This window comes from Salmo trutta, chromosome 12, assembly GCF_901001165.1.
Source record: "Salmo trutta chromosome 12, fSalTru1.1, whole genome shotgun sequence".
Lineage (NCBI taxonomy): Eukaryota > Metazoa > Chordata > Actinopteri > Salmoniformes > Salmonidae > Salmo > Salmo trutta.
The window spans coordinates 89005639-89032082 of NC_042968.1; the positions used below are offsets into that span (position 1 = coordinate 89005639).

Consider the following 26444-nt stretch of genomic DNA (forward strand, 5'->3'; position numbering starts at 1 on the left):
TTCCTTATTGATTCACCTGCGTTTCCGGTGGTGCTGGGGGTCCCCTGGCTGGCTGGTCACAATCCCCTCATTTCATGGAAACAGGGGGTTCTCCAGGGGTGGTCGGAGGAGTGTTCAGGGAGGTGTCTAGGAGTTTCCATAGGTGCCACGTCGGTGGAGAGTCCAGACCAGGTGTCCACCGTGCGCATTCCCCCTGAATACGCCGATTTGGCGATCGCTTTTTGTAAAAAGAGAGCGACTAAATTACCACCTCATCGACAAGGGGATTGTGCGATAGATCTCCAGGTTAACGCTGCGCTTCCCAGGAGTCACGTGTACCCCTTGTCACAAGAGGAGACGGTGGCTATGGAAACATACGTCACGGAATCCTTGGGACAGGGGTACATTCGGCCCTCCATCTCACCCGCTTCCTCGAGTTTCTTTTTTGTGAAGAAAAAGGAGGGAGGTCTGCGTCCGTGCATTGATTATAGAGGTCTAAACGCGATCACGGTGGGGTTTAGTTACCCACTACCTCTTATCGCTACGGCGGTGGAATCATTTCACGGAGCACAGCTCTTCACAAAATTGGATCTCAGGAGCGCGTATAACCTGGTGCGTATCAAGAAGGGAGATGAGTGGAAAACCGCCTTTAGTACCACATCAGGCCATTATGAGTACCTCGTCATGCCGTATGGGTTGAAAAATGCTCCAGCCGTCTTTCAATCCTTTGTTGACGAGATTCTCAGGGACCTGCACGGGCAGGGCGTGATTGTTTATATCGATGACATTCTGATATATTCCGCCACCCGCTCCGCGCATGTGTCCCTGGTGCGCAAGGTGCTTGGTAGACTGCTGGAGCATGACCTATACGTTAAGGCTGAGAAGTGTGAGTTTTTCAAACGAGCCGTCTCCTTTCTGGGTTATCGCATTTCCACCACGGGGGTGGTGATGGAGTGTGACCGCGTTAAGGCCGTGCGTAATTGGCCGACTCCAACCACGGTGAAGGAAGTGCAGCGGTTCTTGGGCTTTGCCAACTACTACCGGAGGTTTATCCGGGGTTTTGGCCAGGTAGTGGCTCCCATTACCTCACTGCTGAAGGGGGGGCCGGCGCGTTTGAGGTGGTCGACGGAGGCGGACAGAGCCTTCAAGAAGTTGAAGACACTGTTCACCGACGCGCCCGTGTTGGCGCACCCGGACCCGTCTTTAGCGTTCGTGGTAGAGGTGGACGCATCCGAGGCTGGGGTGGGTGCCGTGCTATCACAGCGCTCGGGTGCGCCACCGAAACTTCGCCCCTGTGCTTTCTTCTCAGGGAAGCTCAGTTCGGCGGAGCGTAATTACGATGTGGGGGACAGGGAGTTGCTAGCGGTAGTCAAAGCCTTGAGGGTGTGGCGACACTGGCTTGAGGGGGCTAAGCACCCCTTTCTCATCTGGACCGACCACCGAAACCTGGAGTACATCCGGGCAGCGAGGAGACTGAATCCACGTCAGGCAAGGTGGGCCATGTTCTTCGCCCGGTTTAGGTTTACCATCTCATATAGACCGGGTTCCCTTAATACTAAAGCCGACGCGCTGTCCCGTCTGTATGACACGGATGACCGACCCATCGATCCAACTCCCATCATTCCAGCGTCAAGGCTGGTGGCACCAGTGGTGTGGGAGGTGGACGCGGACATCGAGCGGGCACTGGTGTTGGAACCTGCGCCGACGTAGGTGCCCGAGGGGCGCATGTATGTGCCGCTCGATGTTCGCAATCGGTTGATTCGGTGGGCGCACACGCTACCTGCGGCAGGTCATCCTGGTGTAGAGAGGACAGTGCGGAGTCTAAGGAGGAAGTATTGGTGGCCCACCTTGGCTAAGGACGTGAGGTCATATGTCTCTTCCTGTTCGGTGTGTGCCCAGAGTAAGGCTCCTAGGCATTTACCGAGAGGGAGGTTACAGCCCCTCCCCGTTCCGCAACGACCATGGTCGCACCTGTCTATCGACTTCCTGACAGATCTTCCCTCCTCTCAGGGGAACACTGCGATCCTGGTGGTTGTGGATCGGTTTTCTAAGTCCTGCCGTCTCCTCCCCTTGCCCGGTCTCCCTACGGCCCTGCAGACTGCGGAGGCCCTATTTACCCACGTCTTCCGGCACTACAGGGTGCCGGAGGATATTGTCTCTGATCGGGGTTCCCAGTTCACATCCAGGGTCTGGAAGGCGTTTATGGAGCGGCTGGGGGTCTCGGTCAGTTTAACCTCCGGTTATCACCCCGAGAGCAATGGGCAGGCGGAGAGGGTGAACCAGGAGGTGGGCAGGTTCCTGAGGTCGTATTGCCGGGACCGGCCAGGGGAGTGGGCGAGGTATATTCCCTGGGCAGAGTTAGCCCAGAACTCACTTCGCCACTCCTCTACTAACATGTCACCCTTCCAGTGTGTGTTAGGGTACCAGCCGGTCCTGGCCCCATGGCACCAGAGCCAGACCGAGGCTCCTGCGGTGGAGGACTGGGTTCAGCACTCCAAGGAGACCTGGAGAGCAGTACAGGACTCACTGAAGGAGGCCAGTGCCAGGCAGAAAAGGAGTGCTGACCGCCACCGCAGTGAGGCGCCGGTGTTCGCACCGGGTGACAGGGTCTGGCTCTCGACCCGGAACCTGTCCCTCCGCGTGCCCTGCCGGAAGCTGGGGCCGCAGTGTGTGGGGCCCTTCAAAGTCCTGAGGAGGATAAACGAGGTGTGTTATCGGTTGCAACTCCCTTCCTATTACCGTATTAACCCCTCGTTTCATGTGTCTCTCCTCAGGCCGGTGGTAGCTGGTCCCCTACAAGAAGATGAGGTTCCGGAGGTCCCTCCACCCCCCCTGGACATCGGGGGGTCCCCGGCGTACAGCGTAAGGGCCATTCTGGACTCGAGATGCCGGGCGGGGGGCCTGCAGTACCTCGTGGACTGGGAGGGGTACGGCCCGGAGGAGAGGTGCTGGGTGCCGACGGAGGACGTCTTGGACCCATCCATGTTGAAGGAGTTCCACCGCCTCCGTCCGGATCGCCCTGCGCCTCGTCCTCCGGGTCGGCCTCGAGGCCGGTGTCGGCGCGCTGCAGGAGCCGCGCGTCAGGGGGGGGTACTGTCACGAGTCCTACCGACGGTGGCGCCCCCTCCTGCTCGGGTGGCGCTCGGCGGTCGTCGTCACCGGCCTATTAGCTGCCACCGATTCCCTTTTTGGTTTTCCCTTTTTTTATGTTTTCTCACCTGCCCTGAGTTAGTCATTAGGAGGGCTATTTAGTTCAGCTGGCCCGCTTCCTATTGTGCGGGATTGTCTTTCTGTGTGTCGACTGCAGTTTGTTCGACTGTGCTTGTTTGTTGTATTTTTCCCTGTTGTTGGGAGTCCTTTAATTTTGTACGTTGTGGTTGATTAAAATTACCACACCGTGTTCGCTGCTTCCTGCGCTTCTTTCCGCCACACCACAGACAAGCCGGTACAGTTAGCTTAGTATAAATAATTAGTTAAATAGCTGCTTAGACTATCTGCATTGACAATTTTTGCAATAACTTTTTTTACTCATCACATATGAATGATGTTACTGCTGTTACTGTTTATTATCTGTAACGTTATTCCTAGTTACATGTACATACACTACATTACCAAAAGTATGTTAATTGTTCAGCAGTCTTATGGCTTGCGGATAGAAGCTGTTGAGGAGCCTTTTGGTCCTAGACTTGGTGCTCCGGTACCGTCTCCAATTTTCTGGGGTTTCCTCTGACACCGCCTATTATATTGGTCCTGGGTGGCAGGAAGCTTGGCCCCAATGTACTGGATCATTTGCACTACCCTCTGTAGCGCCGTTACGGTCAGATGCCGAGCAGTTGCCATACCAGGCGGTGATGCAACCGGTCAGGATGCTCTCGATGGTGCAGCTGTAGAACCTTTTGAGGATCTGGGGACCCCATGCCGAATATTTTCAGTCTCCTGAGGGAGAAAAGGTGTTGTCGTGGCCTCTTCATGTTTGGACCATGACCATCACTCCAGAGAATGCGTTTCCAATGCTCCAGAGTACAATGGAGGCGAGCTTTACACCACTCCAGCCGACGCTTGGCATTGCGCATGGTGATCTTAGGCCTGTGTGCGGCTGCTCGACAATGGACACCCATTTCATTAAGCTCCCGACTAACAGTCCTTGTGCTGACGTTGCTTCCAGAGGTAGTTTGGAACTCGGTAGTGAGTGTTGCAACCGAGGACAGACAATTTTTACGTGCTACGCCCTTCAGCACTCAGCGGCCCCGTTCTGTGAGCTTGTGTTTCCTACCACTTCGTGGCTGAGCCGTTGTTGCTCCTAGAAGTTTCCACTTCACAATAACAGCGCTTACAGTTGACCGGGGAAGCTCTAGCAGGGTAGAAATTAGACAAACTGAGTTTTTGGAAAGGTGGCAACCGATGACGGTGCCACGTTGAAAGTCACTGAGCTCTTCAGTAAGGCCATTCTACTGCCAATGTTTGTCGATGGAGATTGCATGGCTGTATGCTTGGGGTGTTTACATACACTATATATACATCGAACGCCTGCCCATCAATTCAGTACTGGTACCCCGTGTATATAAGCAAGTTATCGTTACTCATTGTGTATTTATTATTACATGTTATTACTTTTCTATTATTTCTCTATGTTCTTTCTCTCTGCATTGTTGGAAAAGCCCTTAGTCAGCATTTCACTGTTAGTCTACACCTGTTGATTACCAAGCATGTGGCAAATACAATTAAATTCAATTAGATTTTGATTTGATATGGGTCATATATTCCGTTAAAACAAATGTAGATTATTTGTAGGACCTCAGACTGATAAAGGTCTTTGTAACACTGGGTGGAAATGTGCATCTTGGTGAATTTAAAGCCTTTTCCATATTGCCATGTAGGTGACCATGTTGAGTGTGATGCTCAGCTCAGCCACGTAGGTGACCATGTTGAGTGTGATGCTCAGCTCAGCCACGTAGGTGACCATGTTGAGTGTGATGCTCACCTCAGCCATGTAGGTGACCATGTTAAGTGTGATGCTCACCTCAGCCACGTAGGTGACCATGGTGAGTGTGATGCTCACCTCAGCCATGTAGGTGACCATGTTGAGCGTGATGTCAGCGAAGGCCTCGTGGAGATAGCGACACACAACGCTGACCCAGGAGAAGGGGTCCCGCGTGTACGACCTGTTCTTATACAGGGTCATCACATGGGCCAGATGGGACAGCTTGGTGTTCTTCTCCTCCAGACATACCTGGAGGGAAGGGGAGAGAAACAGGAAGCTATGGAACTGATGGAGTAGATGTAACTCTGTGGTAAACAGCAGAGAAGCTGGAAGTAGATAAACAGGAAGTAGATGTAGCTCTGTGGTAAACAGCAGAGAAGCTGGAAGTAGATAAACAGGAAGTAGATGTAACTCTGTGGTAAACAGCAGAGAAGCTGGAAGTAGATAAACAGGAAGTAGATGTAACTCTGTGGTAAACAACAGAGAAGCTGGAAGTAGATAAACAGGAAGTAGATGTAACTCTGTGGTAAACAGCAGAGAAGCTGGAAGTAGATCAACAGGAAGCAGATGTAACTCTGTGGTAAACAACAGAGAAGCTGGAAGTAGATAAACAGGAAGTAGATGTAACTCTGTGGTAAACAACAGAGAAGCTGGAAGTAGATAAACAGGAAGCAGATGTAACTCTGTGGTAAACAACAGAGAAGCTGGAAGTAGATAAACAGGAAGTAGATGTAACTCTGTGGTAAACAACAGAGAAGCTGGACGGTCCAGTGGAAAACGATCTAAGACGATGAAACAGACTCTTTAACTGCTACAGGAAAAACACTATAAACGAAAGACCATTTTAAATGTATTTTGGTGTTTTACCTGTGCGATCCTCTCAGCACTCTCCTTGCAGAACTGAGTGGGGTGGCCAAAGTGTTGCACCAGATGAGGCAAGAGACACAGCACATTCAGGGGAAAACCTAGAGAGAGAGAGCGAGGGATGAAGAGAAAGATAAGAGGAGAGAGAGAGTGGTAGAGACAGAGAAAGAGAAAGAGAGAGAAATTCAATTCAAATTCAATTAAAAAGAAAGGAGGACCAAGGCACTCTTCATATAATTGATTAAAATGCCTTTATTAGTATGGCATGTTCAATAGAAACAATGTTTTTAAAAAACCGACGCGTTTCGGCTGCATGGCCTTCATCAGGGTGTACAAAGAAATAATACAATGTTCTCTGTTTAACAGCTTTTCCAATTAACCCTAATTAGAAGGGGGAGTGGTTAAAATTGATTGGACACACCTAGTAAGCAATAGTATACACACTTTAAAGTGAAATGCTGTAGCTATGTTATCATAAAAATGTAACTCCAAACTAGAAGTATCAGAACACTTAGAAAGGTAGTTCTAACCTTAAATATGTCTGGGCGAAGTGTCAAGAATAAGAAAGCAATACATTCCATAGTACACTAGAACACAGCAAAACATGAACAACAAGAGTCTAAACATAGCTGAGGGCAATTGAGCAAAGATATCCACTAGATGACAGCAAATGTACCCATCACAACCCTACAGGAAGGGTGAGAAATCCATATCTTCATTCAAACCCGGGTATTTAGTGGCCTGTAGTTTGTAAATCCAAAAACTTTCCATTTGGTTTAACTGTTTAAGGCGGTCCCCTTTTCTAATAGAGGCCGGGATATGATCAATACCCATAGCTTGTAGGGAGGCAGGGTTGCCATGGTGTAAGGACTTGTAGTGCCTTGCCATGGGGTAGTCTTCATTGCCTACCCGTATGGCGTACTTGTGTTCCGCTAGGCGATCTTGAAGGCGTCTCTTTGTCCGTCCAATATAGAACACCTTGCACTGTGGACATTCCAATCTATAGATGACATGAGTGGTTTTGCAGTTAATGAAATGCTTGACGTAATACTCCATTTTGGAAGCTGTATCAACGAAATACTTTTTCTGTGCAATATTTCTGCAATGGTTGCACTGGTTACATTTAAAAGAGCCCTTAGGTTTGTGGCCAAGCCAAGTTTTTTGAGAGTCACCCGGAAGATAACTGTGGACTAATTTGTCCTTTAGGGTAGGACATCTCTTAAAGCTTATGACTGGTGGCTCAGGAAAGACTTGGCGTAGTAGCGTATCACTTTGGATGATTCCCCAATTATTTTTAATGATTCTTTTAATGTTCTCTGCTTCAGTGCTGTATTTTGTAACAAAATACACTCTCTCTGATGCATCACGAGGCACTCCCCTTCGCAACAAGTTCTCTCTGTCAAGTAATCCAGCCCTTATACCTGCATCTTTCAGGACCTGGACGCTGTAGCCCCGATTCAAGAAACGATTCTCCAATTCAGCAGATTTGACAACATAGTCTGTTTCCTGATCGCAAATTCTGCGGACTCTTTGGAATTGGCCATATGGAATATTCTCTTTTAGCCTTTTGGGGTGAAAGCTGTCTGCCCTCAGAATGGTATTCCCATCTGTAGGCTTCCTAAAGATTGATGTGTGCAAACAACCTTTGTCATTTTTACTGATGTCGAGGTCCAAAAAATGAATGTTATCCTTGCTAATGTTATCCTATTCCCATGAAGAGGGCCAAAGGATTATTACCACTACCTCATTGCTAGATGAGATGACAGCCACAGAGAATACTGGAATGGACTTAAACAAGGCTTACAGAGACTTGCAACACCTTATGGAGAAAGAAACAAAACTTGACCTCAATTCTATTACCTTGTCTGACTATTGGAGGAAAGGCCTAATCCCCAGAGGACTCCGTATTATGAAGTTTCCAGCTACTGGAGTACAAGGTAAAATTGAATTTAGAGATAAATGGGAGGCTATTCTCAACAAGTGTTCTTTTGACCTAATGCTACTTCTAATAGAAGAATCTAAAAAGGACAGACAAGTAGTCCAAACAGAAATTGAAGAAGTTAAAAAGAAAATCACAGAACACAGTGACAATTCCAACAAAGCACAATGTGATGAGATCTTGAAAGAGAAAGTAGACACATTCACTCTGACATTGAAGCAAGATAAGTTAAGAAAATTTAGAAGAGATGAAGTAGACTATAGAGATGGCAAGGTCTTTGCCTGGAGAAAACCAACGCGCAAGAATTCAGAATTACATCTGCAGAGGAGGAAGCCTAGATCTGTCTCTTTCAACCTTACAAGCAGTGATGAGGATGATCACCCCAGACATTCAGAGGCCAGCTCCTCCCAAGATTTTTTAGATCAGGAAGAGGAGTCACGCAGGTACCTCAACAAGAGAGGGAGAGGACGCGGAAGAGGCCAACACGGAGGGGGAGGAAGAAATCAAGACTACCCAACCACACGGAGCAGGACCAGCACAAGGCTGTGATCAACATTTCTGGAGAACCCCTTTCTGATGATTGCCTAAGGGTATTGTCTAAAGGACTGTCCTTTGCCCCCACATACTCAACTAATGAATTTAATACAAAGATTGACCTATTTCGTTTCTACAGGAATCTACATCTGAAGGCCTGGTATAAGCAAAACATCTCTCCAACTACAGACGCCAGTGTCTCAGGTCAGGCAGTTTCTGTTCCCTCAAAAACACCTTTTAAGCCCAAGTCCACCTTTTGTCCCATTGTCCAGAATGCCACACTAAATACATTTGCCAAGAAGGTGAATTTTGATGTGGAAAATCTGTTTAAGGGTAAAATTGACTCCAACCAATCACGACGTAACCTTTCTAAGATAGAGAGGGATGCAGTTGAATCATTGTCCAAAAATGAACGGGTTGTGGTTAAAAAAGCAGACAAAGGTGGCGCTACAGTAGTGTGGAGTAAAGACAAATATGTGACAGAAGCCTACCGTCAATTAGACAATGATGAATTCTACCAATCTCTTAGCTTCAACCCTACAGAGAACCTAAAAATTGAGTTGAAAGGGATCCTCACAGAAGCTAAGGAGAATGGCTACATTTCAGACAATGAGTTCAAATTTCTTTTCAATGGCAGTCCACGTATGGCTTCTTTTTACCTTCTTCCAAAAGTCCACAAAAATCTTGAAAATCCCCCAGGCAGGCCAGTCATTAGTGGTAATGAAAGTCTGACAGAACCCATCTCTAAGTACATTGACTACTTTATTAAGCCTTTTCTGACGTCACTCCCAGCCTATCTTCAAGATACCACAGATGTGTTGAACAAAATTAAGGAATTGAATAATATAGGTACAGCTTCCTTTTTAGTCACCATGGATGTGGAGTCTCTTTACACCACCATTGAACATGAACAAGGTTTGGCAGCTATGCACCATTTCTTGAGTACCCGACCTGAAACTGAGATGCCTCCTACAGAATTCATTGTCTCACTGACTGAATGGACTCTTAATCATAACATCTTTATCTTTCAGGACCGTATTTTTAAACAGGTCAAAGGATGTGCCATGGGAGCTTGCTATAGCCCTTCCTATGCTGGTTTGTACTTGGGTAAATGGGAAAATGACTTCATTTTGGATCCTTCTAATAACCATTTCTTTGACCGGATTATATGGTGGGGACGCTATATTGATGATGTTTGCCTTTTTTGGTCCGGCTCAGAAGATGAACTTATTTCCTTTCACCAATACCTTAACAGCACTAACCCTAACATCAAACTAACTATGGAGTATAGCAAGGATAACATTCATTTTTTGGACCTCGACATCAGTAAAAATGACAAAGGTTGTTTGCACACATCAATCTTTAGGAAGCCTACAGATGGGAATACCATTCTGAGGGCAGACAGCTTTCACCCCAAAAGGCTAAAAGAGAATATTCCATATGGCCAATTCCAAAGAGTCCGCAGAATTTGCGATCAGGAAACAGACTATGTTGTCAAATCTGCTGAATTGGAGAATCGTTTCTTGAATCGGGGCTACAGCGTCCAGGTCCTGAAAGATGCAGGTATAAGGGCTGGATTACTTGACAGAGAGAACTTGTTGCGAAGGGGAGTGCCTCGTGATGCATCAGAGAGAGTGTATTTTGTTACAAAATACAGCACTGAAGCAGAGAACATTAAAAGAATCATTAAAAATAATTGGGGAATCATCCAAAGTGATACGCTACTACGCCAAGTCTTTCCTGAGCCACCAGTCATAAGCTTTAAGAGATGTCCTACCCTAAAGGACAAATTAGTCCACAGTTATCTTCCGGGTGACTCTCAAAAAACTTGGCTTGGCCACAAACCTAAGGGCTCTTTTAAATGTAACCAGTGCAACCATTGCAGAAATATTGCACAGAAAAAGTATTTCGTTGATACAGCTTCCAAAATGGAGTATTACGTCAAGCATTTCATTAACTGCAAAACCACTCATGTCATCTATAGATTGGAATGTCCACAGTGCAAGGTGTTCTATATTGGACGGACAAAGAGACGCCTTCAAGATCGCCTAGCGGAACACAAGTACGCCATACGGGTAGGCAATGAAGACTACCCCATGGCAAGGCACTACAAGTCCTTACACCATGGCAACCCTGCCTCCCTACAAGCTATGGGTATTGATCATATCCCGGCCTCTATTAGAAAAGGGGACCGCCTTAAACAGTTAAACCAAATGGAAAGTTTTTGGATTTACAAACTACAGGCCACTAAATACCCGGGTTTGAATGAAGATATGGATTTCTCACCCTTCCTGTAGGGTTGTGATGGGTACATTTGCTGTCATCTAGTGGATATCTTTGCTCAATTGCCCTCAGCTATGTTTAGACTCTTGTTGTTCATGTTTTGCTGTGTTCTAGTGTACTATGGAATGTATTGCTTTCTTATTCTTGACACTTCGCCCAGACATATTTAAGGTTAGAACTACCTTTCTAAGTGTTCTGATACTTCTAGTTTGGAGTTACATTTTTATGATAACATAGCTACAGCATTTCACTTTAAAGTGTGTATACTATTGCTTACTAGGTGTGTCCAATCAATTTTAACCACTCCCCCTTCTAATTAGGGTTAATTGGAAAAGCTGTTAAACAGAGAACATTGTATTATTTCTTTGTACACCCTGATGAAGGCCATGCAGCCGAAACGCGTCGGTTTTTTAAAAACATTGTTTCTATTGAACATGCCATACTAATAAAGGCATTTTAATCAATTATATGAAGAGTGCCTTGGTCCTCCTTTCTTTTTGAAGACCAACTCAACCCTTTTACCAAAGAGCACCTTCTGTCTACCAACATTTACTATTGTGTACCTTAGTAGCGCTTCCCTTCCTCCTCTTTCTTCAAATTCAATTAACTTTTACTTCCTGGGAGGGAATTTCATGTGTGGTGAGAATGGTACACACAGGACACATAACAACACATAACAACACATGACACTAAAACATGTAGGCTACAGTATTAAGGATTGTGTTCTATGCAATCCCAAGATATATACACCAACATACAAACACATCCCAAGATATATAGACACATATACAAACACATCCCAAGGTATATACACCAACATACAAACACATCCCAAGATATATACACCAACATACAAACACATCCCAAGATATATAGACACATATACAAACACATCCAAGATATATACACCAACATACAAACACATCCCAAGGTATATACACCAACATACAAACACATCCCAAGGTATATAAACCAACATACAAACACATCCCAAGGTACATAAACCAACATACAAACACATCCCAAGGTATATACACATATATACAAACACAAATTCAAACTTCAAGAGCTCAGGAGTTTGATGGATGTTGGGCACAAAACCAGAAGCTGTTCTCTTAGATTTGAATGAGAGAGCTCTATACCTGGAGGGTAGGGGTTATACTGGTCTATACCTGGAGGGTAGAGGTTATACTGGTCTATACCTGGAGGGTAGAGGGTTATACTGGTCTATACCTGGAGGGTAGAGGGTTATACTGGTCTATACCTGGAGGGTAGAGGGTTATACTGGTCTATACCTGGAGGGTAGTGGGTTATACTGGTCTATACCTGGAGGGTAGGGGGTTATACTGGTCTATACCTGGAGGGTAGGGGGTTATACTGGTCTATACCTGGTCTATACCTGGAGGGTAGAGGGTTATACTGGTCTATACCTGGAGGGTAGAGGGTTATACTGGTCTATACCTGGAGGGTAGGGGGTTATACTGGTCTATACCTGGAGGGTAGTGGGTTATACTGGTCTATACCTGGTCTATACCTGGAGGGTAGGGGGTTATACTGGTCTATACCTGGAGGGTAGAGGGTTATACTGGTCTATACCTGGAGGGTAGGGGGTTATACTGGTCTATACCTGGAGGGTAGAGGGTTATACTGGTCTATACCTGGAGGGTAGGGGGTTATACTGGTCTATACCTGGTCTATACCTGGAGGGTAGGGGGTTATACTGGTCTATACCTGGAGGGTAGAGGGTTATACTGGTCTATACCTGGAGGGTAGGGGGTTATACTGGTCTATACCTGGAGGGTAGAGGGTTATACTGGTCTATACCTGGAGGGTAGGGGGTTATACTGGTCTATACCTGGAGGGTAGAGGGTTATACTGGTCTATACCTGGAGGGTAGGGGGTTATACTGGTCTATACCTGGAGGGTAGGGGGTTATACTGGTCTATACCTGGAGGGTAGGGGGTTATACTGGTCTATACCTGGAGGGTAGAGGGTTATACTGGTCTATACCTGGAGGGTAGGGGGTTATACTGGTCTATACCTGGAGGGTAGGGGGTTATACTGGTCTATACCTGGAGGGTAGGGGGTTATACTGGTCTATACCTGGAGGGTAGAGGGTTATACTGGTCTATACCTGGAGGGTAGGGGGTTATACTGGTCTATACCTGGAGGGTAGGGGGTTATACTGGTCATTCAGTGTGTTATGTCAAATGTAATTTGTTCCCTCTTCTTCCTAACTCGTTTTTGTAAATGTCACTGAGGGTAAATGTCAAAGTGTTAGCATTTACATTTTAGTCATTTAGCAGACGCTCTTATCCAGAGCGACTTACATTTCATACATTATTTTATTTTATTTATTTATTTTTTATTTTTTTCATACTGGCCCCCCCGTGGGAATCGAACCCACAACCCTGGTGTTGCAAACACCATGCTCTACCAACTGAGCTACAGGGAAGCCTAGATTTATCTCTCTGCATCTTTTACCGAATGGGATTGTTTCATTATGGTCTATTATTCGATTGATTGAACAATTAATTGATAGATAGATAGATTGATTGATTGACAGACTGGCTAATCAATACCTACCAATAGCCTGTGATGTGTCGATAGATAGATAGATAGATAGATAGATAGATAGATAGATAGATAGACAGACAGACAGACAGACAGACAGACAGACAGACAGACAGACAGACAGACAGACAGACAGACAGACTGACTGACTGACTGACTGACTGACTGACTGACTGACTGACTGACTAATCAATACCTACCAATAGCCTGTGATGTGTCGATAGATAGATAGATTGACAGACAGACAGACAGACTAATCAATACCTACCTATAGCCTGTGATGTGTCCACCACAGGGACTCGTGAGACAGGTGTGAGCTGACAGAAGAGCTGCAGGGTGAGGTCAGAGGTGGTCTGGGAGGTGAAGCCCTTTAACAACAGCTGTTGTAGTCCAGAAAAACCACTCCATCTCAACTGGGCCTGCAGCTTCTCCAAACGCTCACGGTTCTCCGCCCGGTCCAGGGGCACCTGGGAAATGGAGTTCCGGTAATACTTTAGAGTTCTCTATGTATGTACAGGGGACATTCTTATCACATGTATTATCAACCTTTGGCAGAAACTTGTGGATGAAGACATTGCATTCTCATTATATTTCTATTACAAAACCCATAGCACCTTAGACAGCAGCTTGTTTACAGGTGTAGTGAAATATGACACTCAAATGTACAGTTTGATTTACCAATTATCATGTATTATGCCATGTTTACACGACCCACCTTAGACAGTAGCTTGTGGACCATGTTTACACGACCCACCTTAGACTGTAGCTTGTGGACCATGTTTACACGACCCACCTTAGACAGTAGCTTGTGGACCATGTTTACACGACCCACCTCAGACAGTAGCTTGGGGACCATGTTTACACGATCCACCTCAGACTGTAGCTTGTGGACGATGTTTACACGACCCACCTTAGACTGTAGCTTGTGGACCATGTTTACACGACCCACCTTCGACAGTAGCTTGTGGACCATGTTTACACGACCCACCTCAGACTGTAGCTTGTGGACCATGTTTACACGACCCACCTTAGACTGTAGCTTGTGGACCATGTTTACACGACCCACCTTAGACTGTAGCTTGTGGACCATGTTTACACGACCCACCTTAGACTGTAGCTTGTGGACCATGTTTACACGACCCACCTCAGACTGTAGCTTGTGGACCATGTTTACACGACCCACCTTAGACTGTAGCTTGTGGACCATGTTTACACGACCCACCTTAGACTGTAGCTTGTGGACCATGTTTACACGACCCACCTTAGACAGCAACTTGTGGACCAGCCTTAGGGACATCTGATACTCAAACTCAAAATCTGACTCCATGAGGGACACCGCCACCCAGAACACCGTAGCCAATAGGGACGAAGGATGGGACACGTGGGCAGGATCAGACAGCACGCTAGGATCAATTCGATTAGTCGACGCCGAGGAGGCGTGTATACTCCGTCCGGGCCGGCCCAGGCCGTGATTGGTGCAGGCCTGGATGCGGTCGAGGGTAGCGCTGCGAGGCGGATCGTGTGATTGGTTGCCGCTCTCACCAAACTTTTTGGGTACAGAATAGGACCGCTGGTGTCGGCTGCGTTCGGCTGAGAGGCCGCTAAGCCCCACCCCCGGCAGGTTGAGCTGGCCAGTGCTCTTCCTGTTAAACTGCTTCTCAAGCTTCTCATTGGTCAAGAAGTCCGGGGAGGAGGTCCTACAGAGGGGTTAAAAAGAACAACGCTAGAATCTGCCTCCAATTAGAGTGAATAGTTTACCATACCGTTAACTAAACCCACTGTCTAAGTAGCCTCTTTCCTATGCTGATTTAGATGACTTGTTGAAGGCAAAAGACTGCAACATAAAGTCTATTACATAAAGTCTATTACATAAAGTCTGCAACATAAAGTCTGCAACATAAAGTCTGCAACATAAAGCCAACATATCTGCATAACATATGAAAGTGTAGACAGGGGAAATAGAACTCCTACCTGGTCAGAGCAGCCATCAGGTCACTGTTCTTCAGACACTCAGCCAGGTTCACCACCACTGATTCTAGAGTCAGCAACACCTCCATCACATAGCCCTGGAACACAGACATTAATGTTACCTCCATCACATAGCCCTGGAACACAGACATTACTGTTTCCTCCATCACACTGTCTGGACCTCTGGCAGTCTCTATGGGGGTACCACAGGGTTCAATTCTTGGGCCAACTCTTTTCTCTGTATACATAAATGATGTCGCTCTTGCTGCTGGTGAATCTCTGATCCACCTCTACGCAGACGACACCATTCTGTATACTTCTGGCCCTTCTTTGGACGCTGTGTTAACAACCCTCCAGACGAGCTTCAATGCCATTCAACTCTCCTTCCGTGGTCTCCAACTGCTCCTAAACACAAGTAAAACTAAATGCATGCTCTTCAACCGATCGCTGCCTGCACCTGCCCGCCCATCCAGCATAACTTCTCTGGACGGTTCTAACTTAGAATTTGTGGACAACTACAAATACCTAGGTGTCTGGTTAGACTGTAAACTCTCCTTCCAGACTCACATCAATCATCTCCAATCCAAAGTGAAATCTAGAATTGGCTTCCTATTTCGCAACAAAGCATCCTTCACTCATGCTGCCAAACATACCCTCGTAAAACTGACCATCCTACCAATCCTCGACTTCGGCGATGTCATTTACAAAATAGCCTCCAATACCCTACTCAACAAGCTGGATGCAGTCTATCACAGTGCCATCCGTTTTGTCACCAAAGCCCCATATACAACCCACCACTGCGACCTGTATGCTCTCGTTGGCTGGCCTTCACTTCATAATCGTCGCCAAACACATTGGCTCCAGGTCATCTACAAGACCCTGCTAGGTAAAGTCCCCCCTTATCTCCGCTCACTGGTCACCATAGCAGCACCCACCTGTAGCACGCGCTCCAGCAGGTATATCTCTCTGGTCACCCCTAAAGCCAACTCCTCCTTTGGTCGTCTCTCCTTCCAGTTCTCAGCTGCCAATGACTGGAACGAACTACAAAAATCTCTAAAACTGGAAACACTTATCTCCCTCACTAGCTTTAAGCACCAGCTGTCAGAGCAGCTCACAGATCTCTGCACCTGTACATAGCCCATCTTTAATTGAGCCCAAACTACTACCTTTTCCCCTACTGTATTTATTTATTTTATTTATTTTTTGCTCCTTTGCACCATATTATTTATATTTTAACTTTTAACTTTCTTCAAACTACAAATCTACCATTCCAGTGTTTTTCTTGCCATACTTTATTTACTTTGCCACCATGGCATTTTTTTGCCTTTACCTCCATTATCTCACATCATTTGCTCACATTGTATATAGTCTTATTTTTTTTCTACTGCATCATTGATTGTATGTTGTTTTACTCCATGTGTAACTCTGTGTTTTTGTATGTTGTCGAACTGCTTTGCTTTATCTTGGCCAGGTCGCAATTGTAAATGAGAACTTGTTCTCAACTTGCCTACCTGGTTAAATAAAGGTGAAATAAATAAATAAATAAAAATAGCCCTGGAACACAGACATTACTGTTACCTCCATCACACAGCCCTGGAACACAGTCATTACTGTTACCTCCATCACATAGCCCTGGAACACAGACATTACTGTTACCTCCATCACATAGCCCTGGAACACAGACATTACTGTTACCTCCATCACATAGCCCTGGAACACAGACATTACTCTTACCTCCATCACATAGCCCTGGAACACAGACATTACTGTTACCTCCATCACATAGCCCTGGAACACAGTCATTACTGTTACCTCCATCACATAGCCCTGGAACACAGTCATTACTGTTACCTCCATCACATAGCCCTGGAACACAGACATTACTGTTACCTCCATCACATAGCCCTGGAACACAGCCATTACTGTTACCTCCATCACATAGCCCTGGAACACAGACATTACTGTTACCTCCATCACATAGCCCTGGAACACAGACATTACTGTTACCTCCATCACATAGCCCTGGAACACAGTCATTACTGTTACATCCATCACATAGCCCTGGAACACAGTCATTACTGTTACCTCCATCACATAGCCCTGGAACACAGTCATTACTGTTACCTCCATCACATAGCCCTGGAACACAGACATTACTGTTACCTCCATCACATAGCCCTGGAACACAGACATTACTGTTACCTCCATCACATAGCCCTGGAACACAGTCATTACTGTTACCTCCATCACATAGCCCTGGAACACAGTCATTACTGTTACCTCCATCACATAGCCCTGGAACACAGACATTACTGTTACCTCCATCACATAGCCCTGGAACACAGACATTACTGTTACCTCCATCACATAGCCCTGGAACACAGACATTACTGTTACCTCCATCACATAGCCCTGGAACACAGACATTACTGTTACCTCCATCACATAGCCCTGGAACACAGCCATTACTGTTACCTCCATCACATAGCCCTGGAACACAGACATTACTGTTACCTCCATCACATAGCCCTGGAACACAGTCATTACTGTTACCTCCATCACATAGCCCTGGAACACAGCCATTACTGTTACCTCCATCACATAGCCCTGGAACACAGACATTACTGTTACCTCCATCACATAGCCCTGGAACACAGTCATTACTGTTACCTCCATCACATAGCCCTGGAACACAGTCATTACTGTTACCTCCATCACATAGCCCTGGAACACAGTCATTACTGTTACCTCCATCACATAGCCCTGGAACACAGCCATTACTGTTACCTCCATCACATAGCCCTGGAACACAGTCATTACTGTTACCTCCATCACATAGCCCTGGAACACAGTCATTACTGTTACCTCCATCACATAGCCCTGGAACACAGACATTACTGTTACCTCCATCACATAGCCCTGGAACACAGTCATTACTGTTACCTCCATCACATAGCCCTGGAACACAGTCATTACTGTTACCTCCATCACATAGCCCTGGAACACAGACATTACTGTTACCTCCATCACATAGCCCTGGAACACAGTCATTACTGTTACCTCCATCACATAGCCCTGGAACACAGTCATTACTATTACCTCCATCACATAGCCCTGGAACACAGACATTACTGTTACCTCCATCACATAGCCCTGGAACACAGTCATTACTGTTACCTCCATCACATAGCCCTGGAACACAGTCATTACTGTTACCTCCATCACATAGCCCTGGAACACAGACATTACTGTTACCTCCATCACATAGCCCTGGAACACAGTCATTACTGTTACCTCCATCACATAGCCCTGGAACACAGTCATTACTATTACCTCCATCACATAGCCCTGGAACACAGTCATTACTGTTACCTCCATCACATAGCCCTGGAACACAGTCATTACTATTACCTCCATCACATAGCCCTGGAACACAGACATTACTGTTACCTCCATCACATAGCCCTGGAACACAGTCATTACTGTTACCTCCATCACATAGCCCTGGAACACAGTCATTACTATTACCTCCATCACATAGCCCTGGAACACAGACATTACTGTTACCTCCATCACATAGCCCTGGAACACAGTCATTACTATTACCTCCATCACATAGCCCTGGAACACAGACATTACTGTTACCTCCATCACATAGCCCTGGAACACAGACATTACTGTTACCTCCATCACATAGCCCTGGAACACAGTCATTACTGTTACCTCCATCACATAGCCCTGGAACACAGACATTACTGTTACCTCCATCACATAGCCCTGGAACACAGTCATTACTGTTACCTCCATCACATAGCCCTGGAACACAGTCATTACTGTTACCTCCATCACATAGCCCTGGAACACAGTCATTACTGTTACCTCCATCACATAGCCCTGGAACACAGACATTACTGTTACCTCCATCACATAGCCCTGGAACACAGTCATTACTGTTACCTCCATCACATAGCCCTGGAACACAGTCATTACTGTTACCTCCATCACATAGCCCTGGAACACAGTCATTACTGTTACCTCCATCACATAGCCCTGGAACACAGACATTACTGTTACCTCCATCACATAGCCCTGGAACACAGACATTACTGTTACCTCCATCACATAGCCCTGGAATACCTTTGTTTTTACACTGCTGCTACTCTCTGTTTATTATCTATGCATAGTCACTTTACAAGTAACCTCGACTAACCTGTACCCCTGCACATTGACTCGGTACCGGTACCCCCTGTATATAGCCTGTACCCCCTGTATAACACACACACACTTTAGGTACACGCACGAACGCAAGCACGAACGAACAAACACACACAGATGCACGTACCTGCACCTCGTCCCCGTGCTCTCCCACCACCTCCACCAATCGTGAGAGCAGGTCGGAGACAGCGTGAGCGTTGATTGGCTGTTTGAGAGCTCTGAATATCTGGAAGCTCCGCCCAGCGTAGTGACGAGACGAGCTGCACAGAGCGGTCTGCAACGCTACATCACTCAACTGTTGCTCCAGGTGGAAATCTGACCAATGGAAAAAAAGTATTAGACAATGATGTCATGATTCTCCAGATACTCCAGGAACTTGTTAATAACTGCATTTCCTGGGCCCAGATTCACAAAACACTTCTTAAGGTTCTTAATAAAAAAAAGAAGAAGTTCATAAGATAGTTCGTAAACACAATTCCTCAACAATATCTTAAGATTGAATGATTTTCTTACGAACTTCTCAAATATCTTCTTACAAATCTTCTTAAGAGGTTTGTTGCTAGGCAACCGGTTTAGCTAGCTATCTAGCTAACAACGGTAATCATGTTAGCATATTTCCTACTGAGATTACTGTTCTTAAACATGTTCTTGGGTTTAAAATAATCAATACTGAAACTTTCAGATGAAGTTTGTGAGTGAATTAAACATGTTCAGTTGCTTTCATGAGATTTTTCTCTCACTGCCCTGAGTTTAAGACGAGGGTTTAGCTATCTTGGAATTAAGAACAAATCCAATAACTTTATTTAAGAATCACATTTCTTCTTAACTTTTTGCTTAAGGAGAAACATAAGAAATAGCTCAAGAACATTTCCAATAACCTTTTTGAAGAATAGCAACTTTGCTTAACTTTCTTCTTAAGTCTATATTGCTTCTTAAGAAGGTTTTGTGAATCTGGGCACAGGTCTCTTGTATGACATCATATCAATCAATCAAATGTATTTATAAAGCCCTTCTTACATCAGCTGATATCACAAAGTGCTGTACAGTAACCCAGCCTAAAACCCCCAAACAGCAAGCAATGCAGATATAGAAGCACTGTGGCTAGGAAAAACTCCCTAGAAAGGCCAGAACCTAGGAGGAAACCTAGAGAGGAACCAGGCTATGAGCTCCATAAGTGGTGATGTGGCTTCAGGAACAACAAAAGTGCTTCAAATTAGTGATAAAACAAGTATTAGAATCACCTTTATTCACCAACTACATTAACACATACTTTGAATGTTACTTGGTGAAATGGTGCTGCTAGTGACAGACAACATTTAGAGACATTACGCAATAAAATGCTTAACAATATCTATTTTTAAATTAAAAAAAGATGGTTTACGTTATTAATAATAAAGTGTTACCTGACTTGGACTCCTTGAAGACAGAGATGACGTGTCGGAGGAAGTTGGACAGCTGGTCAGAGCTCTTACAGTTGGGGTTCTTAGGAGTGATGTCTTCGTGGACCCACAGCGGGCCAAACGCTCTGAGTATGGAGAGAACAGTACTCCAGGCACTGTGTACCCACCACCATCACACCACCACACACAGGTTACACACACACACACACACACAAACACACACATGCACCTATGGACACACTGCACACAGGTGACAACCACTGCCCCATATGCACACACTCTCACAGATACACAAATGGGCCGCCCCCAGGTGGTAAGGGTAGGTAACAACACATCTGCCACGCTGATCCTCAACACAGGGGCCACTCAGGGGTACGTGCTCAACCGACCCTCCTGTACTCCCTGTTCACTCATGACTGCACGGCCAGGCACGACTCCAACACCATCATTAAGTTTGCTGATGACACATCAGTGGTAGGCCTGATCACCAACAACGATGAGACAGCCTATAGGGACGAGGTCAGAGACCTGGCCATGTGGTGCCAGGACAACAACCTCTCCCTCAACGTAATCAAGACAAAGGAGCTGATTGTGGACTACAGGAAAAGGAGGACTGAGCACGCCCCCATTCTCATCGAGGGGGCTGTAGTGGAGCAGGTTGAGAGCTTCAAGTTCCCTGGTGTCCACATCACCAACAAACAAGCATGGCCCAAGCACACCAAGACAGTCGTGAAGCGGGCACGACAAAACCTATTCCCCCTCAGGAGACCAAAAAGATTTGGCATGGGTCATCAGATCCTCAAAAGGTTCTACAGCTGCACCATCGAGATCATCCTTACTGGTTGCATCACTGCCTGGTATGGCAACTGCTCGGCCTCCGACCGCAAGGCACTACAGAGGGTAGTGTGTACAGCCCAGTACATCACTGGGGCCAAGCTTCCTTCCATCCAGGACCTCTACACCAGGTGGTGTCAGAGGAAAGCCCAAATTGTCAAAGACTCCAGCCACCTTAGTCATAGACTGTTCTCTCTGCTACCACACGGCAAGCGGTACCGGAGCGCCAAGTCTAGGTCCAAGATGCTTCTAAACAGCTTCTACTCCCAAGTCATAAGACTCCTGAACATCTAGTCAAATGGCTACCCAGACTATGGCTTGGATGGCTTGCCCCCCCCACCGCCACTGTCTGTTGTCATCTATGCATAGTCACTTTAATTAACTCTACCTACATTAACGCCCCCGCACATTGACTCTGTACCGGCACCCCCCTGTGTATATTGTTCATTTTTGCTGCTGCTCTTTAATTACTTGATACTTTTATCTTTTATTCTTATCCATATTTTTTGAAACGGCACTGTTTAGGGGCTCGTAAGTAAGCATTTCACTGTAGGGTCTACACCTGTTGTATTCCGCGCATGTGACTAATACAATTAGATTTGATTTGAAATGTAGGCATCTTTTCAGTCTTAAGTGTTTGTGATTGTGTGTGTGTGAGTCTCTCTCTCTTTATGTGTGTGTGAGCGTGCGTGTCTGTGTGTACCTGGTGGTTAGGAACTCTATCAGTTTGTTGGTCTTGTTGTCCGCCTCACTGGCCGTGTCCTCTAGGTCCTCCAGGTCGTCGGGGGTTACCATGGGCAGGTTACCCACACTGCCTCCCGTGCTGCCGCCGCCAAGACTGGCAGAAGAAGAGTTGGAGGAGGAGCTCATGCCAGAGTCAGCCACCGGGGATGCCTGCCACTCCCGCAGGAAGTCAGGACCACCTGACAGGAAGCAGGAAGTGAATAGCAGAGATGAACAGGTGTACCGGCAAAACTGGTTAGTGTTAAATACGATCCTTGCTGATGATTCTGAACAGAACGGACAGAGTCGTTACTACTTCATGCTGAAGTACTGCGTTCTCTAACCACAAATGTCTTTGCTGATGCCTCTAGTGTGTGTGTGTGTGTGTGTGTGTGTGTGTGTGTGTGTGTGTGTGTGTTACCTGAGTACTGGTATTCTGGCTGATAGCTAGATTTGATGGTGAGTGTTTTGTTGTCACTGATCTCTCTGGTGAGCAGCAGCACAGAGGCTATCACCTGGAAACACACGGATGTAGCATGTTTTACAGACAATAAATAACTTCTCACACACAACCACACACACACACGCTATGAACCTAAAACAGCCACACACACACACGTTATGACCTGAAAACACACAGACGATCTTACACACAACCATAAACACATGGCTGGTCTTATTCCTATCTTGTGCCAAAGCTTCCCATTTGAAAACGTTTTGCTACGTTGCGCCCAACTAAACAGGACCATTTTTTTCAGAGTGGATGTATTGTAATGTTAAAAATATATAACTGCCCTAATTTTGCTGGACCCCAGGAAGAGAAGCTGCTGCCTTGGCAGGAACTAATGGGGATCCATAATAAACCCCAGGAAGAGAAGCTGCTGCCTTGGCAGGAACTAATGGGGATCCATAATAAACCCCAGGAAGAGTAGCTGCTGCCTTGGCAGGAACTAATGGGGATCCATAATAAACCCTAGGAAGAGTAGCTGCTGCCTTGGCAGGAACTAATGGGGACCCATAATAAACCCCAGGAAGAGTAGCTGCTGCCTTGGCAGGAACTAATGGGGACCCATAATAAACCCCAGGAAGAGTATCTGCTGCCTTGGCATGAACTAATGGGGATCCATAATAAACCCCAGGAAGAGTAGCTGCTGCCTTGGCAGGAACTAATGGGGACCTATAATAAACCCCAGGAAGAGTATCTGCTGCCTTGGCAGGAACTAATGGGGATCCATAATAAACCCCAGGAAGAGTAGCTGCTGCCTTGGCAGGAACTAATGGGGATCCATAATAAACCCCAGGAAGAGTAGCTGCTGCCTTGGCAGGAACTAATGGGGATCCATAATAAACCCCAGGAAGAGTAGCTGCTGCCTTGGCAGGAACTAATGGGGATCCATAATAAACCCTAGGAAGAGTAGCTGCTGCCTTGGCAGGAACTAATGGGGATCCATAATAAACCCCAGGAAGAGTAGCTGCTGGCTTGGCAGGAACTAATGGGGATCCATAATAAACCCCAGGAAGAGTAGCTGCTGCCTTGGCAGGAACTAATGGGGATCCATAATAAACCCCAGGAAGAGAAGCTGCTGCCTTGGCAGGAACTAATGGGGATCCATACTAAATATAAATACAAATACCTGGAAGTTGTTGTTGCAGGATAAAGCGATGAGGAGGTGGAGGAGGAGACGCTTGCTGTGTTCAAACACCTCTGGCCTGTAGTGGTCCAGACCTGGAGAATAGAGACAACGTTAGACCTGTAGTGGTCCAGACCTGGAGAATAGAGACAACGTTAGACCTGTAGGGGTCCAGACCTGGAGAATAGAGACAACGTTAGACCTGTAGTGGTCCAGACCTGGAGAATAGAGACAACGTTAGACCTGTAGGGGTCCAGACCTGGAGAATAGAGACAACGTTAGACCTGTAGTGGTCCAGACCTGGAGAATAGAGACAACGTTAGACCTGTAGGGGTCCAGACCTGGAGAATAGAGACAACGTTAGACCTGTAGGGGTCCAGACCTTTTGGGGTCCAGACCTATAGGGATCCAGGACAGGAAACAGTAAAGGCCCCATGCATGACACAAAGAAGCTCTTCAGTATAGACATGTGAGATCATAGAACTATACTGGACAAAAATATAAACGCAACATGCAACAGTTCAAACTGTTGCATGAGCCAGGCCAGGCCCAGCCAATCAGAATTAGTTTTTCCCCACAAAAGGGCTTTATTACAGACAGAAATACTAAATTTAATCAGCTGTCCTTTAGACGATCCCACTGGTGAAGAGGCTGTATGTGGAGTTCCTGGGTTGGCGTGGTTACACGTGGTCTGCGGTTGTGAGGCCGGTTGGACGTATTATCAAATTCTCTAAAACAACGTTGGAGACGGCTTATGGTAGAGAAATGAACATTAAATTCTCTGGCAACAGCTATGGTGGACATTTCTGCTGTCAGCATGCCAATTGCACGCTTCTTCAAAACCTGAGACATCTGTGGCATTGAGTTGTGTGACAAAACTGCACATTTTAGAGTGGCCTTTTATTGTCCCCAGCACAAGGTGCACCTGTGTAATGATCATGCTGTTTAATCAGCTTCTTCATATGCCACACCTGTCAGGTGGATGGATTATCTTGGCAAAGGAGAAATGCACACTACTACACACACACACGCCCACGCAGTCCATCATTAACACGTTTGGATGAATTATTATTATTTTGTATTTTTTTATTTAACCTTTATTTAACTATGCAAGTCAGTTAAGAACAACTTCTTATTTACAATGATGGCCTATACCGGCCAAACCCGGACGACAAACAGAGATGGTACTGTACCTAGGAAGAGGGCGTGCAGCAGTAGTGGAAGGTGAAGGGCCCAGTCCTCTCTCACACTGTGGTCCACCACCATCTCTGTCATGAAGATCACTGCTATATTACACCTGAGAGAACGCACAACACAGCATGTGATTGAGTTAGTTAACCTGTACAAATGAACAAATAGAATAAAAAAGGAATTTGCAAAAATCTGCACATTTCAAAAAACAAGTTTTGGAACACAAATAGAGGTCTTGAGATAAACATGCTACATTAACTTTAACTTTTAACGTTTTTCCACCAAACAATTTATTTTATGACATTGTCATATAGTCCAACCATAGAGAAGAACACGCACACAGTTGACAGACAGCATTTTAAATAGACACACGTTTTTCCTCGACTGTGTCTCTCTATGATATCTCTGATCTCAGAGATTATTATATTGTTTTACTGAGACAGAGATTATTATATTGTCTCAGCAAGCCAGCAGCATACCACCCTGCATCCCACTGCTGGCTTGCTTCTGAAGCTAAGCAGGGTTGTCCCTGGATGGGAGACCAGATAGTGTTGGAGGGGCAGTAGGAGGTACTCTTTCCTCACATATTAAAAAAATATATTCCCCAGGGCAGTGATTGGGGACATTGCCCTGTGTAGGTTGCCGTCTTTCAGATGGGACATTAAACAGGTGTCCTGACTCTCTGTGGTCATTAAAGATCCCATGGCCCTTATCATAAGAGTATAGGTGTTAACCCTGGTGTCCTGGTTATATTCCCAATCTGGGCCTCATACCATCATGGCCACCTAATCATCCCCAGTTTATAATTGGCTCATTCATCCTCTGTAACTATTCCCTAGGTTGTTGATGAGAATGTGTTCTCAGTCAACTTACCTGGTAAAATAAATATTATCTTACTAAAGCAGAGATTATTATATTTTCTTACTGAGACAGAGATAATTATATTGTCTTACTGAGACAGAGATAATTATATTGTCTTACTGAGACAGAGATTATTATATTGTCTTACTGAGACAGAGCTTATTATATTTTCTTACTGAGACAGAGATAATTATATTATTTTACTAAAGCAGAGATTATTATATTTTCTTACTGAGACAGAGATAATTATATTGTCTTACTGAGACAGAGATAATTATATTGTCTTACTGAGACAGAGATAATTATATTGTCTTACTGAGACAGAGATAATTATATTGTCTTACTAAATCAGAGATTTTTATATTGTCTTACTGAGACAGAGATAAGTATATTGTCTTACTGAGACAGAGACAATTATTTTTAGGTGGTGAGGAACACATTCTCTACATTCTGTCCTGCAGCTGGAT

The 26444-nt window shown here is 45.7% G+C and overlaps 1 protein-coding gene across 1 annotated transcript in view; it reads right to left on the reverse strand.

Annotated features, from left to right (window-relative positions):
- LOC115204625 (protein furry homolog) overlaps positions 1-26444 on the reverse strand; it is a gene marked incomplete at its 5' end in the record, with an annotated part of 87158 nt that overhangs the window by 35100 nt on the left and 25614 nt on the right. The window contains 11 exon segments of the mRNA XM_029770296.1: positions 5039-5209; positions 5828-5925; positions 13423-13621; positions 14416-14851; positions 15126-15220; positions 19465-19652; positions 20741-20862; positions 22275-22494; positions 22716-22809; positions 23929-24020; positions 25119-25222. Coding sequence (XP_029626156.1) covers positions 5039-5209; positions 5828-5925; positions 13423-13621; positions 14416-14851; positions 15126-15220; positions 19465-19652; positions 20741-20862; positions 22275-22494; positions 22716-22809; positions 23929-24020; positions 25119-25222 — 1819 coding nt within the window.